Consider the following 16453-nt stretch of genomic DNA (forward strand, 5'->3'; position numbering starts at 1 on the left):
GCTGTGACGACATGATGACCTATGTTGATTTATGCCTTGTCCAAATCCCTGTCATTCAGTCATTCAGTCTGATATACCAAATATCATAGGCACCTATATACCTGATGAGTATGGCTGGCGCGCCCGGCGTGGACAGAATTCAGAATTATGCCACGTGGTATAATTCTGGAGAAGGATGTGTGGTGCGGGTCCATCAGCTCTGACTTGATGGATATACTGCTCCCTTCAGGAGTAGGTCACAACCACTTAAGACAAGAGTACAATCAGAACGAGGATATGTTGATCCTTGAAGCCAAGACGCACTATCATCAGGAAACAGACCAGCAGTTTGTCCTGCAGAACCCCCACAACTACAAGGACAATCTTAATGGTGGTTATGAGCGTGTCCTAGTGCACTCAAGTGAAATCAGAACTGATATGGTTTATCTGGTTCCAACACGCGAACCTTTAAGTAACCAGACTGAGGTTTAACAAGCCGCCAACACGCTACCCAACACGTGAACCACAGACTGTAATTTCTGCCTGGAATCAACCTCGCCCCTCACTGATTACAATGGCCATCCATGTGTACGATCATATGCCTTAACATGTGGCCATAGACACCATTAATCTCCCGCGAGGCTCGTGTAAGCAAATGTGACCAAGTGCATTATATATGTACATAATAATTATGTACGTCATCGGGACACGTTAACTAAAGCAAGACCAAAACGTGTGTGTAAACGTGCCAGGGTGTTGTAGTAACTTTGTTGGCCATTTCTGATAGGAGAAGCATAGGCGAATGAGGTATCCGGAATTGATCCAACTAGTCAATGCCAGTAAGCATAACAACTGAGGAAATATTCTTTTAACTGGAGTTAACACTCTTGTTACGTGTTTTCTCATTCGGAAGGGATGCAGTATAACCCTGTCAGGATCGTGCTGTGGATGTCTTCGTACCGTTATAACTGCGCCCATTCGAGTTACACTCATTCCAAAGACTAGATCAGCTCAAGGGCCTAAATGTCGTCCCGACAAGAGACGATCCTTATGGACCGTCGCATCCGAGACGACCAAAGTTCAAGTTTTTCATCAGGCCTCGGCAGCAGTGTTTGTGGCAGTAGCATTAGCAGTATAAATGACAGGTGAGTGTTTGATTATCTGTAAAGTGCCTTGCCTAAGACTAGAGTCACAGGTCAGCATCAGTAGTAGCTTGATGCGCTAACTGACCTGTTTTGAAAGTTCGAGGCGGTCATAATCAGCCTGCCCCAATGTTAAACCTGAAATACTTACGCCCCCCCCCCCCCCCCCCCCGTTAGGCACCCTACACGGCCTGAGACAGAGTGAGAAGGTGGTTGAGACCTTTCCTTGTGTTACATTTGTATTTTAGGCCTATTGATGACAGTAAGTTAATATGATACATTTCTTCTCATTTTTTCAGAACATTAAACTTTTCAACAGCATCGATGGATGAGTACAACCCTCCAATCAAGAGGATCAAAACAATCAGGGTGGGTGCACATTTTCAGCCACCACCATTTTGGCAAATTGAAATTGTCCTTCACTTTGTTTTGAAAGCGTTCTCCTTGCTTTAGGGTTTAAGGTTCTTGTCAATGTGGTTGTGACTATGGTTAACCCTTATATGATTTTGCTGGCATATCTGGTACACGGCAGGGTATGCTGTTTCCTAGGCCTACAGTGTATGGTCGAGACTACATCTCAGTGATGATTGTTAATGACTAGAATGCTGATATGTACGACTATAGGCCTGCCGGCTAATTAATTTCCTGATAATTATGATACATGTCTGTGTCCTACATTTGCCGAAGGTTCTATGGGTAAATGCCTATGTCTGTGTATGACAATGCATTTAAATGGGCAGGCACGTTTGTATAGAGTTCCCGTTTTCACAAGTTACGTGTCACTGTTCACCTTTCATGGGAGACATGAAGAACGAACGAGTTGTCACGTTGTCACTTTTCACCCTCACGTCGTGTTTCAAGCCAGTTTACTCGTGAAAAAAATATTGAAGCGAATTGTAAAATAATCGTTGCGCGTGCGCTGCATGTTCCTTTGTTTGTTTTCATCATGTTTCCATGGAGGCCTACCGTAGTTTGTCATCTCATTAGCACTACATGACCCCACACCATCTTCCGATTGTGCGTTTTTTGTAATACCTGCTGAATAGTCAACCTATCAATTAACTTCTACTTGAAAGGTTTAGGAAAGGAGGTGGTTAAAGTATGAAGTCGAATGATAAACCCGGATTCCTGATGCAACAGTTTTAAGTGTCATAGTAAAGAGTGTCCTGGGGCAAAGCATTGAAAGTCATGGATCAACGCCGCGGGAGATTAAGTCATTAGCCCCATCAACAACCTTAGGCTTGTTTATGGAGTTCACCTTGTGTTGTGGCTGATGCCTCTGTTAAAGTGCACTAGGCTATGGCGGAAATGAAGCAACCGTAACCTTTCTATTACAATGTATTTGTGATTGATTGCTTGGTCATGCGCGCCACGGCGGTAAGACATGTTTTGTGTGCTATTAAATTACCAGGTCCGTTCGTGAGGTTAATGGGCTTATCGGCCGTAAGCCAAGTTGATTTACGCCAGGTTGACGCTCTCCTGAAACATCATTATGGTTTTTGACCAACACATATGATGCACCCCTCAGAGGTTACACGGTAAAATGTAGACCCCTAATTGTTTTTCAGATTCTGAAAAGCTCTCTGGGTTGCATATTCGTGTTGGGGGCGAAAAGCCATTAAAAGTTTTTCAAAAGCTCAAAAACCTTTGTTTCTAAGCAGCCATCCAACAAAACCAAATAGTATTCAGTCACATTTTCACCATTTGCTCGGCATTTTCTACTTGCAGGACCCTGTGTCTCATCGCATCATCGAGAAACGTCGCCGAGACCGTATGAACAACTGCCTCGCAGAACTAAGCAGCCTTTTACCAGCAAGATACCTCAACAAGGTCAGTAATCAAGCATGACAAGCGTTCAGAGTCGGGTCGCTCTGGCAATGTTCAAAGCGCTTCATCATCAACGAGTCTCCTTGGGAAGATATAAGACAAAACGAGCGCTTCGTCGGTTGGCATTACCAAATATTATAACATACTTATGTGTTTTCATCTACAGGGCCAAGGACGAATTGAGAAGACGGAAATCATAGAACTTGCCACTCATCACATAAAGCATCTGAACGCTCTTGTTGGGTCCACATCTTCCAGTAAGTAGCTGGTATCTTATTCTTACCCCATATCCAATCCCCTCCATAAAGCAGGCGGTATAGTGCTTGCTGAAGGGAGTTTGCGATCTCAGAGTCTTGTGTGTCAGGATAGCCCTATGTTGAACTGAATATCAGTATTTTCGATTTTTTTTTCTTTTTGCATAACTATTGATCATATTTGGGACATTATGAATGTGCGTTGGCATGAAAAGTCATCATATGTATGTCCTACAAGTCATACTTGTCTATTCCAGAGCTATGCGAGAAGCAGTGTTGTCGCAAGAGCTTCTTCCTCGGCTTCAAGGAGAGCGGGGCGGAAACGATGCGTTTCTTGGTAGAGGGCGCTGGCACCAACCCCCAGGACAACCTGTGCGTACAGCTACGTCAACATCTCAATCAACAGAGCGAGAAGTTCTGTCCGTCCCCTGAGGAACTCGGTAAGGAATTTCATACTTGTTGACGACTGCTTATTGTACAAGAGCTCTTACTTGCAAACGTCTATTGCTTATGTAGTGATCTAATGATACAGTTTCGACATTGGTATGGCTTAGTGAGGACTCAATCAACCAGACTCATCATCATCAACATCATCATCTTTTCGTTTTATTCTCGAGAGTTAGTTTTACATTTTTTTAAAACTTTATTCTATTGCAGGGGTACCAGAGATCAATCTAGACGAAGAAATAAAGGAGAGTTCTGAACGACAGGCGGCCATGTTTTCTGACAGTGGGCTTTCCGACTCAAGTGTTCTACAGACAACGCTTTTAGATAAATCTCAAGAGGCAAGGTTGCGGCATTTGTTTTCAAATAAAAAAGCAGAGGATTTAAGCGAAGATCTTGTCTCGTGGAATTCGTGTAGCCAGTCGCGCTTCTCTGATTATCAGAGTACGATATATAGTGGAGAGAATGGCGACTCGGAGTTACCCTCGACTTCCTCAGACGACATGCAGTCGAATAAAAACAAAGAGATATACAAGTTCAAAAATAACATCAAATTACGCTTCACGGCGAATGAAGGTAGTAATCAAGCCGGCTCGAGTGGGCAAAGTGATTTTAGTTATTCTAACAGCCCACCGGATTCTGAATCGTGCTCTTCTCAAAAACTCTCCTCAAGCCCGTCATCGTCGGAGTCGACAGCCTACGCCAACTCTGACAACTCGAGCAGCAATGGTAACGGACTCGGTTCAACTGCAAGTAGCATGAGCGGCAGCCAAACATCGGACAGTTTCAAGAATCCAAAAACGGACGCGAAAAAACTGCAGAGGTTTGATTCGCTGCCAGTTTCGTGTGATGAACCGGTTATTCCTGGTTTTGCGCTCCACCCCTCTGCAACATATTATATTCCGATTGCCATTCCATCGTCATCACTGTGTTCAATGCTGGAGGGTCGTCTGCTCAATTCAAGCAATGTTTTTCATCCAATCAGCATCCCCGTTCAATTTTCATCCTCTGCCACAAGCCTCAAGAACATTAACGTTGGATACTAACATCGTCAAAATCAAATGTATGAAATCTATTTGGAGTTGGTATTTCTGTGTTGTCCGGATTCTGTTGTTTTACCGGTACCTTTCCAGATTGTCTTCCCTTCCCTGGTAACCTCTTAGATGGGCAGAGTTGCACAAATGTAACAGTAGTTACTGTTATGATTAATACTAGAATACGAGACTGCATGGCTGTTTTAGATGTACATGTATTGTTTATGTTGGAAAACTGTTTCACATAATAGTGAGTCTCCCAAGCTGGTCACACGTCCGCATTTGCCACATCGATTTAAAATGTTTCACATGTAACGTATCACTTAGTTATTTGTGACCCCTGACATGAAGATATTCAGTTAATCGCCATGCTCGTGACAAGTGCGTTACTAATGACACGTGACCACTTGTTACATGTACCAGTAACATCTATGTAATAACATCATGGTACACTCCGCACACAGTGGTATTAGCTTCGTATCCCCTCCCCCTATTATAGACAAATAGGATGACTAAATCAGGCTGCCTTGGGAGCCTATCCCATGGATGCCTGAATATCTTTCACTAATTTGCTCTCTGTTCAGGTTTTTTTTTTGCTATTTGTCATAAACATCACCCAAACTCCTGTACTTCATCCACTGAATGGTCAAAGAAACGCCTGTGATTCTATGGTCTGTTTTGTCAATTTGTCAAGAATAAAAAGTTATAAAGAAGCTTAACTGTTATGACTGATTTTGTTCTCCCTTGGGACATGACTCTCAGCGTGTCACGAACACGTTGAGACAGCCACAACCAGCTCAAGGGAGACATGACTGTCTCGCTGTCTCACCAAGAAGTTGAGAGAGACAGCCACAACCAGCTCAAGGGAGACATGACCGTCTCACCGTCTTGCCAACACGTTGAGACAGCCACAACCACCTCAAGGGAGACATGACCGTCTCATCGTCTCGCCAAGAAGTTGAGAGAGACAGCCACAACCACCTCAAGGGAGACATGACTGTCTCACCGTCACGCCAAGACGTTGAGAGAGACAGCCACAACCACCTCAAGGGAGACATGGCCGTCTCACCGTCTTGCCAACACGTTGAGACAGCCACAGCCAGCTCAAGGTAGACATGACTCTCACCGTCTCGCCAAGACGTTGCGAGAGACGGCCACAGCCAGCTCAATGGAAACATGACCGTGCTTTATCTCAAAGTAGCTTATGTAGCCGAGGTTCATGATGTACCTGTGATACTTCAAGTACTTTGGACAACATTGGGACCACTCCAGCTATCTCACCGTGCTACCGACTACAGGCCAAAAGATCCGACTTGACAACCCTAGTAGCCTACTTGAAGTAGATGATGTAGCTTAGTAGATCATGTATAAAAGTGCAATCCAAAAGGGACATGACAAAACTCTGTCATTTCTAACACAAATACTATTTATTAATAGCACATTGATCAACAATTAAAAAATAGAATTAAACAACACTCACACTTCAACAAAGCGGGATGGTTCATGAAAGAAATGTTTGATATATTAAAAACTTAACACACAGGGCTCCAAATATATATCTCATGATCAGGCAATAGACTTGGTATAGGCCTATACAAAATGATATAACAAAATAAACATCTGTATAGTACAACAATGCATAAAACAATGGACGGACTTGAAATCGGTGTACAGTAATTCCAAACAATAGAAATTTACTCGGCGGGAAATAGTTCAGAAAATATCAATAGAGGGAGTTCTAATCAGCAGTTCAAACCATGGACGGTGAATTATCTTACAAACGAAAACATGGTGAAGAGGCTTAGTTTCAATGCCCTGAGAGTCTCTGCAATGATAGTTTAAACAAAACACTAGAAATAGTGAACCACCCCTTTAACCAAGGAAAAGGCATATAAATTTCAGTTTTGACATGGACCATATTTTACATAGACTTTATCAGCGGTCATGTGTGATGTGATAAGTACAACATCAAAACCACTAACCCACTGGAACCCGTATACACTGCAGGGTACAGGGACTGCCATTGACTTACTGGACCTTTACAACAGTTCTGGTCAGGAGTAAGATCCCTTAACGCGCATGACAGTCGCCTCAGCACACCGAAACTCCTTGCAAAAGGCACTGCAGCTCGGCTACTGTCGCCATCTTGCCAGTGTGCAGCACACAGAAATGGCACAAATGTAGTGCAAACGATGTGCGAACACTGCTGTATGGGAATATGTCCCTCCAACCCTCAACCAATCAAGCCCTTGTCATAACATCGCTGTGCCGTCTGACGTTCGACATCAGTGAGGGACACTCTAAATATCACAAGTGCCAGCAGGGCAATCCTTCGAGGCCCGCCCCTTCAATCATGCCTTGATTCATCTTGACAGATTTCGCAACCCTTACAAACGAAGAAGTGCGAAGTACGAAGGTCTGTGGTGTCATCAAGTTGGCGCTAGTTCATTCATGACACTCGCACTTTGATAGTAGCACGGGAAGTCAGGAATCCCCTTAAAAAGGCTCGATAAAATACATTTATATCCATGTGATTCGTCGTTCGTACTCTGACGTTTTCGTAAGGGTTGCTAAACCTGCCTATCACCAGGTTCATCACTTTTCTCCATCTCCAGACTTTGATGGAATAATGCAATGGACCTATTCGGAGTAAGAAGGTGTAATATATGTACATTTTGATTAACAACACTTTGATCAGACAGATCAGATTCACCCCAAAAGCATCAAAATATCACGTCCCCGTTATACATGTATACAAGCTATAAATGTGTAGGTACAACATTGGTGGAAAGCCAAAACAAATAGGGACGAGGTCAATGAGGAGTTTTTGCAACGCCAGCGCCTGTCCCAGTGTTCGAAATCATGCTCAGGGTACCACACATTGAGATGGCGTTCCTGTTGGTGTTTTAGGAGACTTACGAAAACTCCCTAGTTATCACTGGCACGCGGACGTGGACCATTTTCACGAACATGATAAGTATATACCAACAGTTGCTTCGATCACGATTAATTCATTGCACATGAAAGTCTAAGGAACAAAGCTGGAAAACAAAAAAGACGTCTGGTTCTGATGGTCGTCGAAGACAAAAACTTGCCGAGACGACCCAATTCTGCATTTAATTTCTTTGTGAATTTGCAAAACTGGTTGTGACAACGGAAACCATCTGCTTACCACTGGGGTTAAACACCATATGGTTTTCACTTCGAAACACAAGTAGTGATGGCTGACGAGTCTCTGCACTAGAGTTGCCGCCACAAACTGGCATCATGTTACAATGTGGCATGGCCGTACTTCAACATTATCATTCAGTAGAATACAAAGAAAAATACGGACATAACAACTAACTGTTTCTGCGGAACGGGCTTTCTAATTGTCATTGCTTCCAACAATGTTTGGGGAACCTTGGAAAACTATGTTAGGTAGTGGGTCCTGATCGAGCAAGGAGTATATATCAGTACCTGCAAACTCCGCTATCTGTATCGCTCTACATCCAACAACAGCGCCGTGAACACTGAATGCATTTATGACAAAGGCACGGTGGTGTGCACTATATGTGAGGGCAAACACGAACCATCAGATATCAATCATGGACCAAGGGCCAATGAGAGTCAAAAGTATAGTGAGGGTCATATTCATATATCAAACACCAATAACTATAACAAGAACTCTTGCAATGTTTACCAGATCAAAATAAAACTTAAACGTCGTTGCGACGTTCTTGTGAATGGTACACAAACTTGGATTTGGTTCGCCCAAGTATCATTGCAAACACAGCCAAATGTTAGACCAAATCTTGATTTAGATCACAATATCAAAACTTCGTGTTCTGATAAACTTTGGGTGATAGGCCTATGCATGTTTGTGTACAGTTGTTTTCTCACTTCGGTAGGCCGACTTGGTCCTCATTCTAGTAAACGATATTGTCACATCGTATTAAAAAACCCTCTGTCGCCTAAGTGAGGTGTGCAAGGTGGTTAAAACTTCACATTTACCAAAACAAAGCATGTTCAAAGTCTTGTCCGAAGGGATTCTCCCCTCAACTTTTTCGCGCCGGCCTAGAAAATGTCAGCCGAGTTATGTGCAGCAGGTTGTCCAGTCTGTAACCTGTTCCCACTTAGATCCCTTCTGAACCCAGAGGCCACTAGCGCTACCTTTAGAAGAGAAAGAAAGCAGAGATAAGCAAGAGGGAAGAGCTAACAAGGTCATGATCTTATGGCAATCCTGCACTGAAACGCGAGAGCTGCTTGATAAAGGGGACTTCGTTTCTAAAAGCGACGGCCAGAAACAAAAGCCTCCTGACGTACGTTCAGCAAAATATCAGTCAAATGTGTTTCAAGACTAGCCCGACACCGCTTTACACGTTTAAACCTCAGCTACCTTTTCCGAATTTCAGTGCAGGCCATCAGTTGCTGAAGTTGAAAGTTAGTCAGCGAACACAAAGACCAAGCGATGGCGACATAAAACAATTCACACCAGATAAGCGAAGAAAAAGGCGCGAGTCGATCAGGTATTGATCGAGATCAAAGTTTGCAACTGAAAATACAGTAAAAACTCTTAAAGAAAAACATGTTTAACCAAGGGGAATGAAGCCTGAACTTTGCAAACGGTGTTTTTTCCCGCAATGCAGTCAAAGGCCCGGCCGTCCGCAGTTGACGCTTGACTCAATGTATACAACAATTTTGGAACGAGTTGCACTTTGCACCAACTTCGTCCCTTGTAGATGCCACTGATTCCTCGGGCAATTCAAATAAAGAATCAGGTTGGTGTTTTACGTGACAGATATACGCACTGTGGCACATCCGTTTAGTACCGCTGCAGCAGAAGACAGTGGACTCGGGTCGTTTCGCATTGGAGAGGAGACGGCCTGAAGCCCCTATCGAAAATGGCTTATTCTTTTGTGTCCCTCTGAAGCGATACAGAGCGGAACCTCTTACAATACGTAGTCTGTCACGTGAATCACTCCAATGAAAATGCAGAGAGAAAACGATGAAAGGAAACCAAACAGGAAGTGGTTTCTTCGGCCATTTTTGAATTGTTTTTGAAATACATGTTGTCGCCACCTCCTGGTCTTGTGAACATGCTACTTTCATTATACAATTATCTGGAGAACCTCTAATGAATACATATCAAGTATTAGTAATATGTTAATAAAATAAAACATCTTGGAATAGTTAATAGCCTGATAACATCGGCAAACACGTAAACACGTACGATCTATACTCTGATACAACTGACTACATCGAAATGTGTGTTAAACCTCAGGTCAAATGCAACTCTGGATACACTTGGCTTGGCCTCGTATCTTGTATCAGTTAAGTCAGTTGCATGGATTAGATTTCAAACAATCCAAGACATAGCCAACCTCCCAAGGACCACCATCACAAAGACACGTACCGTGTCCACTTCAAGCCTGGCAGCCTCGGAATAGATGCCGGCTTGGAGGGAGTAATTCCTCGCCATAGCCACATAACGCTGATACCCAGCAATATCAATATCATAAACTTCACACTCAGTTACAAGCCGGAGCCGAGTTCCCTGGACATTATCCTTCCTCCTTTCAAATACATTGTGCCAATATTTGCGTACAATGCGGAGCGATTCGCCATGTAGACAAATTTGATTTTCCTTACCTCCCCAAATGCTCTGTTTGTAGCTGGGTGCGCTGCTGGTGCTGGTTGCATCCCACGGGACACTCTGGGCCTTGGCACACGTAGGGTCTGAGGCGCACTTGCCCCATCGGTCTTTCGTGATTGTTACCCATGACAAGCCAGCATCCTCGCTCATTAGGTAAGCCTTGCCGTTTTGGGCGATGGCGTAGAGTTCGCCGTATTTTGAGTAGTAGCCGGTTATATGCGCTACCATGTTGGACATTCCTGAGGAAATGGAGAGTGAAATGATAGATGAATAGCTAGCTACTAGACCACTTCAAGTCATAATCATGTCAACTTGCAGAGCCGTGTCCGGGGTCGAGATGTCTTGCCTCCAACTTGCAAAGCTTATGACTACAATCACAGTTGTTATCGGCTCCGGGGCTTGCTGGTCCAAAGTTGCCTATCACAGGACATTAATTCTCAAGGCCATGCAAACAGAAGACGCTTAGAGGGAACAAGTAATAAGAGAGGAAGACTTACTTTTTGTGGCGGATGTTCCCCCAGCCTCCGAGGAAGAAAAGCAATTCATCTGGAGCTTACTGTAAAAGAGAAGATTAGTGAATGACCAAACAGCCCAGTGCCTCTGTATTTCGAGTGAGCATTTGCACAGCCTCATGTATTCTTCTTTGTTATGCAGGGCATTTCCAAAGCAACATCTATCGGGGGGGGGGGGGGGGGGGTCATCTCTTCAATGGATTTCTCACTTCTAATTGAGCATGACTCCAATTCCCGGGTGGTAATTCTTTTTTACAAGGAATACCTTTCTGCTTACTTACTTAGTTGGGTTAGCGTCACAGTAATAAATGGAGGGAGTACCCGTACCACCAATCACGAAACTACGATGACCATAAGCTGAAACAAGAGAGGTGTATGATAAGAAGCAGTAAACGCATCTTGACCCTCAACATATTAACATTGCTCAACTTCAGGACAACACGCATCAAGAGCGGAGGTTACGGAGGCAATACCGCTGGAAATTCAGTATGCAGTAAACCATCATTGAATCGTACATGAATTTGCTAACTTGTCAGCGTATAACCACACCAAGTTGGTTTGAAAGATATAGCGTGACTTACTGGTGTCCGCTGCCGAATCCTTCGTCTGCCAACTGAGTGGCTTGTAAGTGCAGGGATCTGGAAAAGAAAATCGGAATAATATATGAGGCATCTTCTCGAGATGATCAGAATGTAATGATTTTCGGAAGCTCTTCAATCCTTCCCCTCCAATATTCCTCACACGTCTCAGGTGTGGCAGCTTTCTGGTAAAGGGCGGTGTTGCCTGTACAAACTGTGCTCTAAGCACGGCGTAGCTTACCCGATCTGTCAGCAGGTTTGTTCGCAGAGTCCTCACAGCCCTTCAGGTCCATCTTGATGGTCAACACCTTCGCCGCCGTATCACAGTTATCCGCTATCAGGTAGACACGCACCGCCTTGGCCACGCCGGATTCTCCATCTGACACAGGGGTCTCCGCTCCACCAGCCCCATATGCTACCACAGTATTCTAGAAGAAAAAAAAAGAGGTAACAGCTAACAGATTATGACATGTAAGACGAATGTCAAGTGTTACTTGGGCAGTTCAGCAAGAACGGTTTGTCGGCACCCTGAGTGCACTGTCTTCTATTCTGGACGGAAAAAGGAGTTGTTGGCACAAGTTGAGTGTTACCACGGACAGTTGCATGACGGGAAGGCATACTCGCGATTGCGTGAATACTCGGGTTTTCGAGAACGACCTGACCTGGTGGGAGAGTGGCGTGGGATATGGTTGTACTCACTTCGGTGCCTTCGACCCATCCCATAAGATCGTTGCTGTATTTGACAACAAATTTGGTGACCTCACATGTCGCTGATGAAGGCTTGTAGAAGATGAGCCCAGATATGACGGTCTTCTCCCAGAAGAAGAACTGGACGTATCTCTCCTTCTCTGCGCCCTTCCTCATCGGAAATTTACAACCTGAAGAATCGACAACAAATCATTTTAATCCACCTGGCTGAAAACGTCACTTCTTCCACACTGACAAATTGCACAATTTGCAGGTAATCACCGCACTAGATAACACAAGTTGATGTGACCCGATGAACTTTCAAAACGGCCGGGCGCAAAACGCTGGGAGGCAGGATGGTCCTCGATCAGGACCATTAGGAAAACCACCAATGTCGTACTTACCAGTTGTCGAAGATTTCCGTATACAATCCGGGAAATTCTTGTCCACCTCAGCAGAACAAGACAGTTGACAGTCCTTGATAGCATTTTTGTCGTTTAGGGTAAGATCTTTCGGCGTACATGCTGAAAGATAAACATTTTGATGGAGGGGGGAAAATACGGTTTGATGCCCTTTCTGAGGGAATCAAACACCTTGGAAGATTCCGTTGATATTTTCTTTGAATATCAGCTGAATACCTTGTTCAGACTGTTGTTGACACCAGTCTTTTGTAATCAAGAAAACCCTGTTTTTCAGCGATAGGACTGAGTGTTAGTTGACAATGCTTATTGTAGTTGCCTATCTAGTAACTGGGAGTTCATCCACGATCAAAAACGGCTAATTTGAAAATTGGTATATAGCATGTGTTTGCACTGAATATCGTATAACTTCGCTCGATACGTTTTTGTAATTCATATTCAAGTCAGGTACCCGCAGTCCTAAGACAGAAAAAGGCTGGATATTTGCTTGATTACTGATCAACGGCTCTGTAAGGGAAATAATCACTGTCAATATTTATGCGACCGCTGCTTGCTATATCAAAAATAGAAAATGTCATCATCCAATTCATTAATGGGGAACGGACTTTTTTAACAGACTTTCGAGAATAACTATCTAATATACCAAGTGTTACATGCAAAAAGATGATTTCGAAGACACAGTTTCTATATTTGATGTAGAAAAGCAATTTGATGTGACAAAAAAGTGGAAGTTGTCCATCTGTTTTTCATCCGATAATTCCACTATGGTATGTCATAACAGAATATAATCATTGAGGTAAAGATAGTATCGCTTTGTTTAGTTTACCGACATTATTATAGACTGAGAGACGCTATTCAGACGCTCGTATCTAAATTCTAATGTGTCAACTATCTTTGGTAAAATACTGATGATACCGTCATAGATTTTGGTAAATGCTCTACCGTTTTATATATCCACGAATCGCTTTCTAATTTTAACTAGTGTTGATGCCTGGCCAAGTAGAAAAAAGTGATATCCAATATCCGAGAAGCGCCATATTTTATTTTGAGAATGTGGGTGTTTCATTTTGTTAATTGGTCACAGAAACGATCCCTTTATTGTCGCATAATATTTCTTTTGAGTAAGATCATCTCCCTTAGATTAAGTCAGATAACAGAAGAAAGTGTCAATGTCCCTTGCTATTCAAGATAACAAGTTGATGGACATTGGCAATTTGATTTAAATCTGAGTTGAATCGTCAAATGGCTTTTAGTTTCCATGGCAGAGAGCTGATAACAAGTGGAAACTTTGGTCATCAGCTTGATAGAATAAATCAACATGAAGTTCACCATCCATGATTAAACTTTGATTTTATCAGTTTTCGCGGTTACACTATACAGTTAATCAAGCGATGGAGCTAAAGATCTTCATGCAAACAAATAGCGATAGAATTATGAATTGTTAGAGGGTATTGCAGAGTTGTATCATGTTACTCTCAGTTAGTTCAAGAAATCGCAAAAATCTGGAAACGAAATGTTTCAAAAGTCCTTTCGCAGCGCTGTGCATTATGATGCACGGACTGTGGTCATCTTTCCGGCACGGTCACTTCAAGGATCGTCTCCCCAGCTCCGCTGATGACATTGACCTCGTGACCTTGTGTCTCGTGGCCTTGACCCTTACCTTTCTTTGGCTTCGCTAAACATGAGTGAGGAGGAAAACAAAGGTAGAAGAGATAATTGAAGGAAAGAGGAGAACATGCTTGGCTGCCGCGCGCCAATCATGTTGATTTTATAAAAAGAATAAGGAATGTCAAACTAGGGCCACCCTCACATCAACATTGATTTATCATACGTCGGCTAGATTAACTGTTATACACTGAATCGGAAAGCTTTCGTTGATTCTATCAATTTGGCAAAAGGAGACTGGGGTTTGATTGTTGAAGAAGAAAAACTATTTCAAAGTTGTCTAGAATACTCGCAGCAAAACTTTCTGTAGTATCCTAGAACAAAATTCTACACGGACTTTATTCAATTCTTTAAAAATGTGTAAAATTCTTGATAAAAGTGCTGGATGATGACATGTATAAGAAAGGATAAAACACAGGGATTGGTTTGGCAGTATGCGGATTTTTTCTTGAATCTGCTAATATTCTTGCAATTAAATATATTTATCAGGAACGGTATGGAATACCTAGGGTAAAACTTTTAAGCTTAGCAAATCAAGGTCTATAACTGAGTGTAAACACGCCTGTTTCTGTAGCGGACTAAACCTTACCTCCAGCTCCGGTGCCCGGTGTCACTGAATAATGATCGATAGAGATAATGATGAAACAATCCGTCTGGCTGGTTGGCGGCAACACACTACGCATGCGCCAACCATGCTTTGACCTTCTGCAGGCAAAGGAAGGTCACCGTTTCGTATGGCAGTTATCACTTTTGTTTTTGCGTCCATTTAATCAAAACAGGTTATAAATGTATTTAACCTCGAAGTCATAGATTGTCACATGCAGTTTCCTATTACTTGTAGGTACTAACATTTGAATGTACTATCGTTTGAAGGCATGGCCACAAGAACTTAGGAATTGATATAAGGAGCTTGTTTGGTTAAAGGTCCTGTACGCAGGTTCCTGCGGGTGAGAAGAGGGGCCATTTCGCTTCGTATTCGACATCCCTATTGGATGGTAAGGTAAATTACCTCAGTGAACAGCCAAACAAATGACGTGAAACAGCAAGTATCAGTGCTAATGACTCAAAGCTTGACCTACAAATATGCACTGAACGAGGCTGACATTTAACGTTTTCCACCGAAGGCAATGAGATTTGAGCATATAATAAGATGCCAAAAGCATTCAATACAACACATGGTTTTTAATAAGAGAAACCCTTGAATACCTCACCTGATGGCTTCTCTGATAAAATAAGACAATGGTATACGATGAAAAATCGGCTCTTTGGTTTGAACGACTAGTTTTGTCCCAACCATTGTTTTGGGCAATGTCACTCATCACCAATAAGATATAACAGCTCTTCATATCGCAAGTCCAGGTACATTCAAGGGAAAGCAATAAAACTTGGTTCTCGACCCAGGAAAGCTCACCGCTACAATGTGTAGTACTGTGGCAACGTTAAGGTTTCTTGTCTTCAGTAACAGCAGGTCAAACAGCGAATTCGTTAGCTATCCAGCTCAGGATGATGTGCTTTTGAACTTGCAGGTGCAGCCGCTGGTTGCCAGGATGACTCGGTGGACGCCGTGAGCTATGGCAACCCTGGCGCCGACCAAATCGAAGAAGTTGAACCCGGGCGTGAATTACCAGAATTTGAATCAGGGAGTGTTAACTAATTGACGATATGGTAGCAGTAGATCATCGTGAAAGGAAATGCAATGGACATAAGAAATTGGAAAAACACTGGGGCATGGAAGAAGAAGACCTCTTGACTGAGGGCCAAAAAAAGGGACAGTCTGGAAGAAAACAGAAACAATGGGCCATGGGTTTTGTTCCTCTCAATAGCCGCTGCGTTGCACCTTCTCAGGCGTCACTTACTTTTAGGTGGACCTTTCATTCCAGTCAGCGTGAGCGACACCGACTTCATTTCCGATGGTATGAATTCGAGAGACGCCGGATTGTTATTCCGGTGGTGCATGTTACAACCAGGCTCGTATGGAATTGTGACCTTCCCCGAGTCCGCATCCGTCGGAAGGGTACCGTCCGTTTTGATCTCGAGCTGGAAGCTGAAGGTCGTGTTGTCAGTGAATAGGAATCGTGTCCACTGAAAGACGGGAGAGGTTGTATTTTATCATGAGCATATTCAAGTATGTACATGTATATACTAGAGATCTATGCTTGGTGTATTCTCGGTATGTACTTGGTTTCGGGAATTTGACCGAAACCGGAGCAATCTGTTTGGTTAATTGGTGATGAGAAGCACGCTGAGGATATAATATACGGAGCCCAGGACTTTCGA

The 16453-nt window shown here is 43.2% G+C and overlaps 2 protein-coding genes across 5 annotated transcripts in view; one reads left to right on the top strand and one right to left on the bottom strand.

Moving 5' to 3' along the window:
* Window positions 1-718: 718 nt before the first annotated feature.
* On the top strand, window positions 719-5381 carry LOC135491099 (transcription factor cwo-like). Its single transcript, XM_064776758.1, has 6 exons — window positions 719-1124; window positions 1421-1490; window positions 2850-2951; window positions 3115-3205; window positions 3460-3642; window positions 3860-5381. The coding sequence occupies exons 1-6, from the start codon at window positions 1003-1005 to the stop codon at window positions 4690-4692; spliced, it is 1401 nt and encodes a 466-aa protein (XP_064632828.1). The 5' UTR covers window positions 719-1002; the 3' UTR covers window positions 4693-5381.
* A 713-nt stretch (window positions 5382-6094) lies between these two features.
* Window positions 6095-16453, bottom strand: part of LOC135491664 (uncharacterized) — a 30161-nt gene continuing 19802 nt past the window's right edge. For all 4 annotated transcript variants that reach the window (XM_064777640.1, XM_064777641.1, XM_064777642.1 and 1 more), the window contains 9 exons: window positions 16033-16258; window positions 12497-12616; window positions 12105-12283; window positions 11647-11833; window positions 11409-11465; window positions 11109-11184; window positions 10813-10871; window positions 10312-10554; window positions 6095-8832 (listed from right to left, as the gene is read on the bottom strand). In XM_064777640.1, the coding sequence (XP_064633710.1) occupies window positions 8756-8832; window positions 10312-10554; window positions 10813-10871; window positions 11109-11184; window positions 11409-11465; window positions 11647-11833; window positions 12105-12283; window positions 12497-12616; window positions 16033-16258 (1224 nt within the window). In that variant the 3' untranslated portion in view covers window positions 6095-8755. The remainder of the gene's footprint in view (window positions 8833-10311; window positions 10555-10812; window positions 10872-11108; window positions 11185-11408; window positions 11466-11646; window positions 11834-12104; window positions 12284-12496; window positions 12617-16032; window positions 16259-16453) is intronic.

This window comes from Lineus longissimus, chromosome 7 (assembly GCF_910592395.1).
Source record: "Lineus longissimus chromosome 7, tnLinLong1.2, whole genome shotgun sequence".
Classification (NCBI taxonomy): domain Eukaryota; kingdom Metazoa; phylum Nemertea; class Pilidiophora; order Heteronemertea; family Lineidae; genus Lineus; species Lineus longissimus.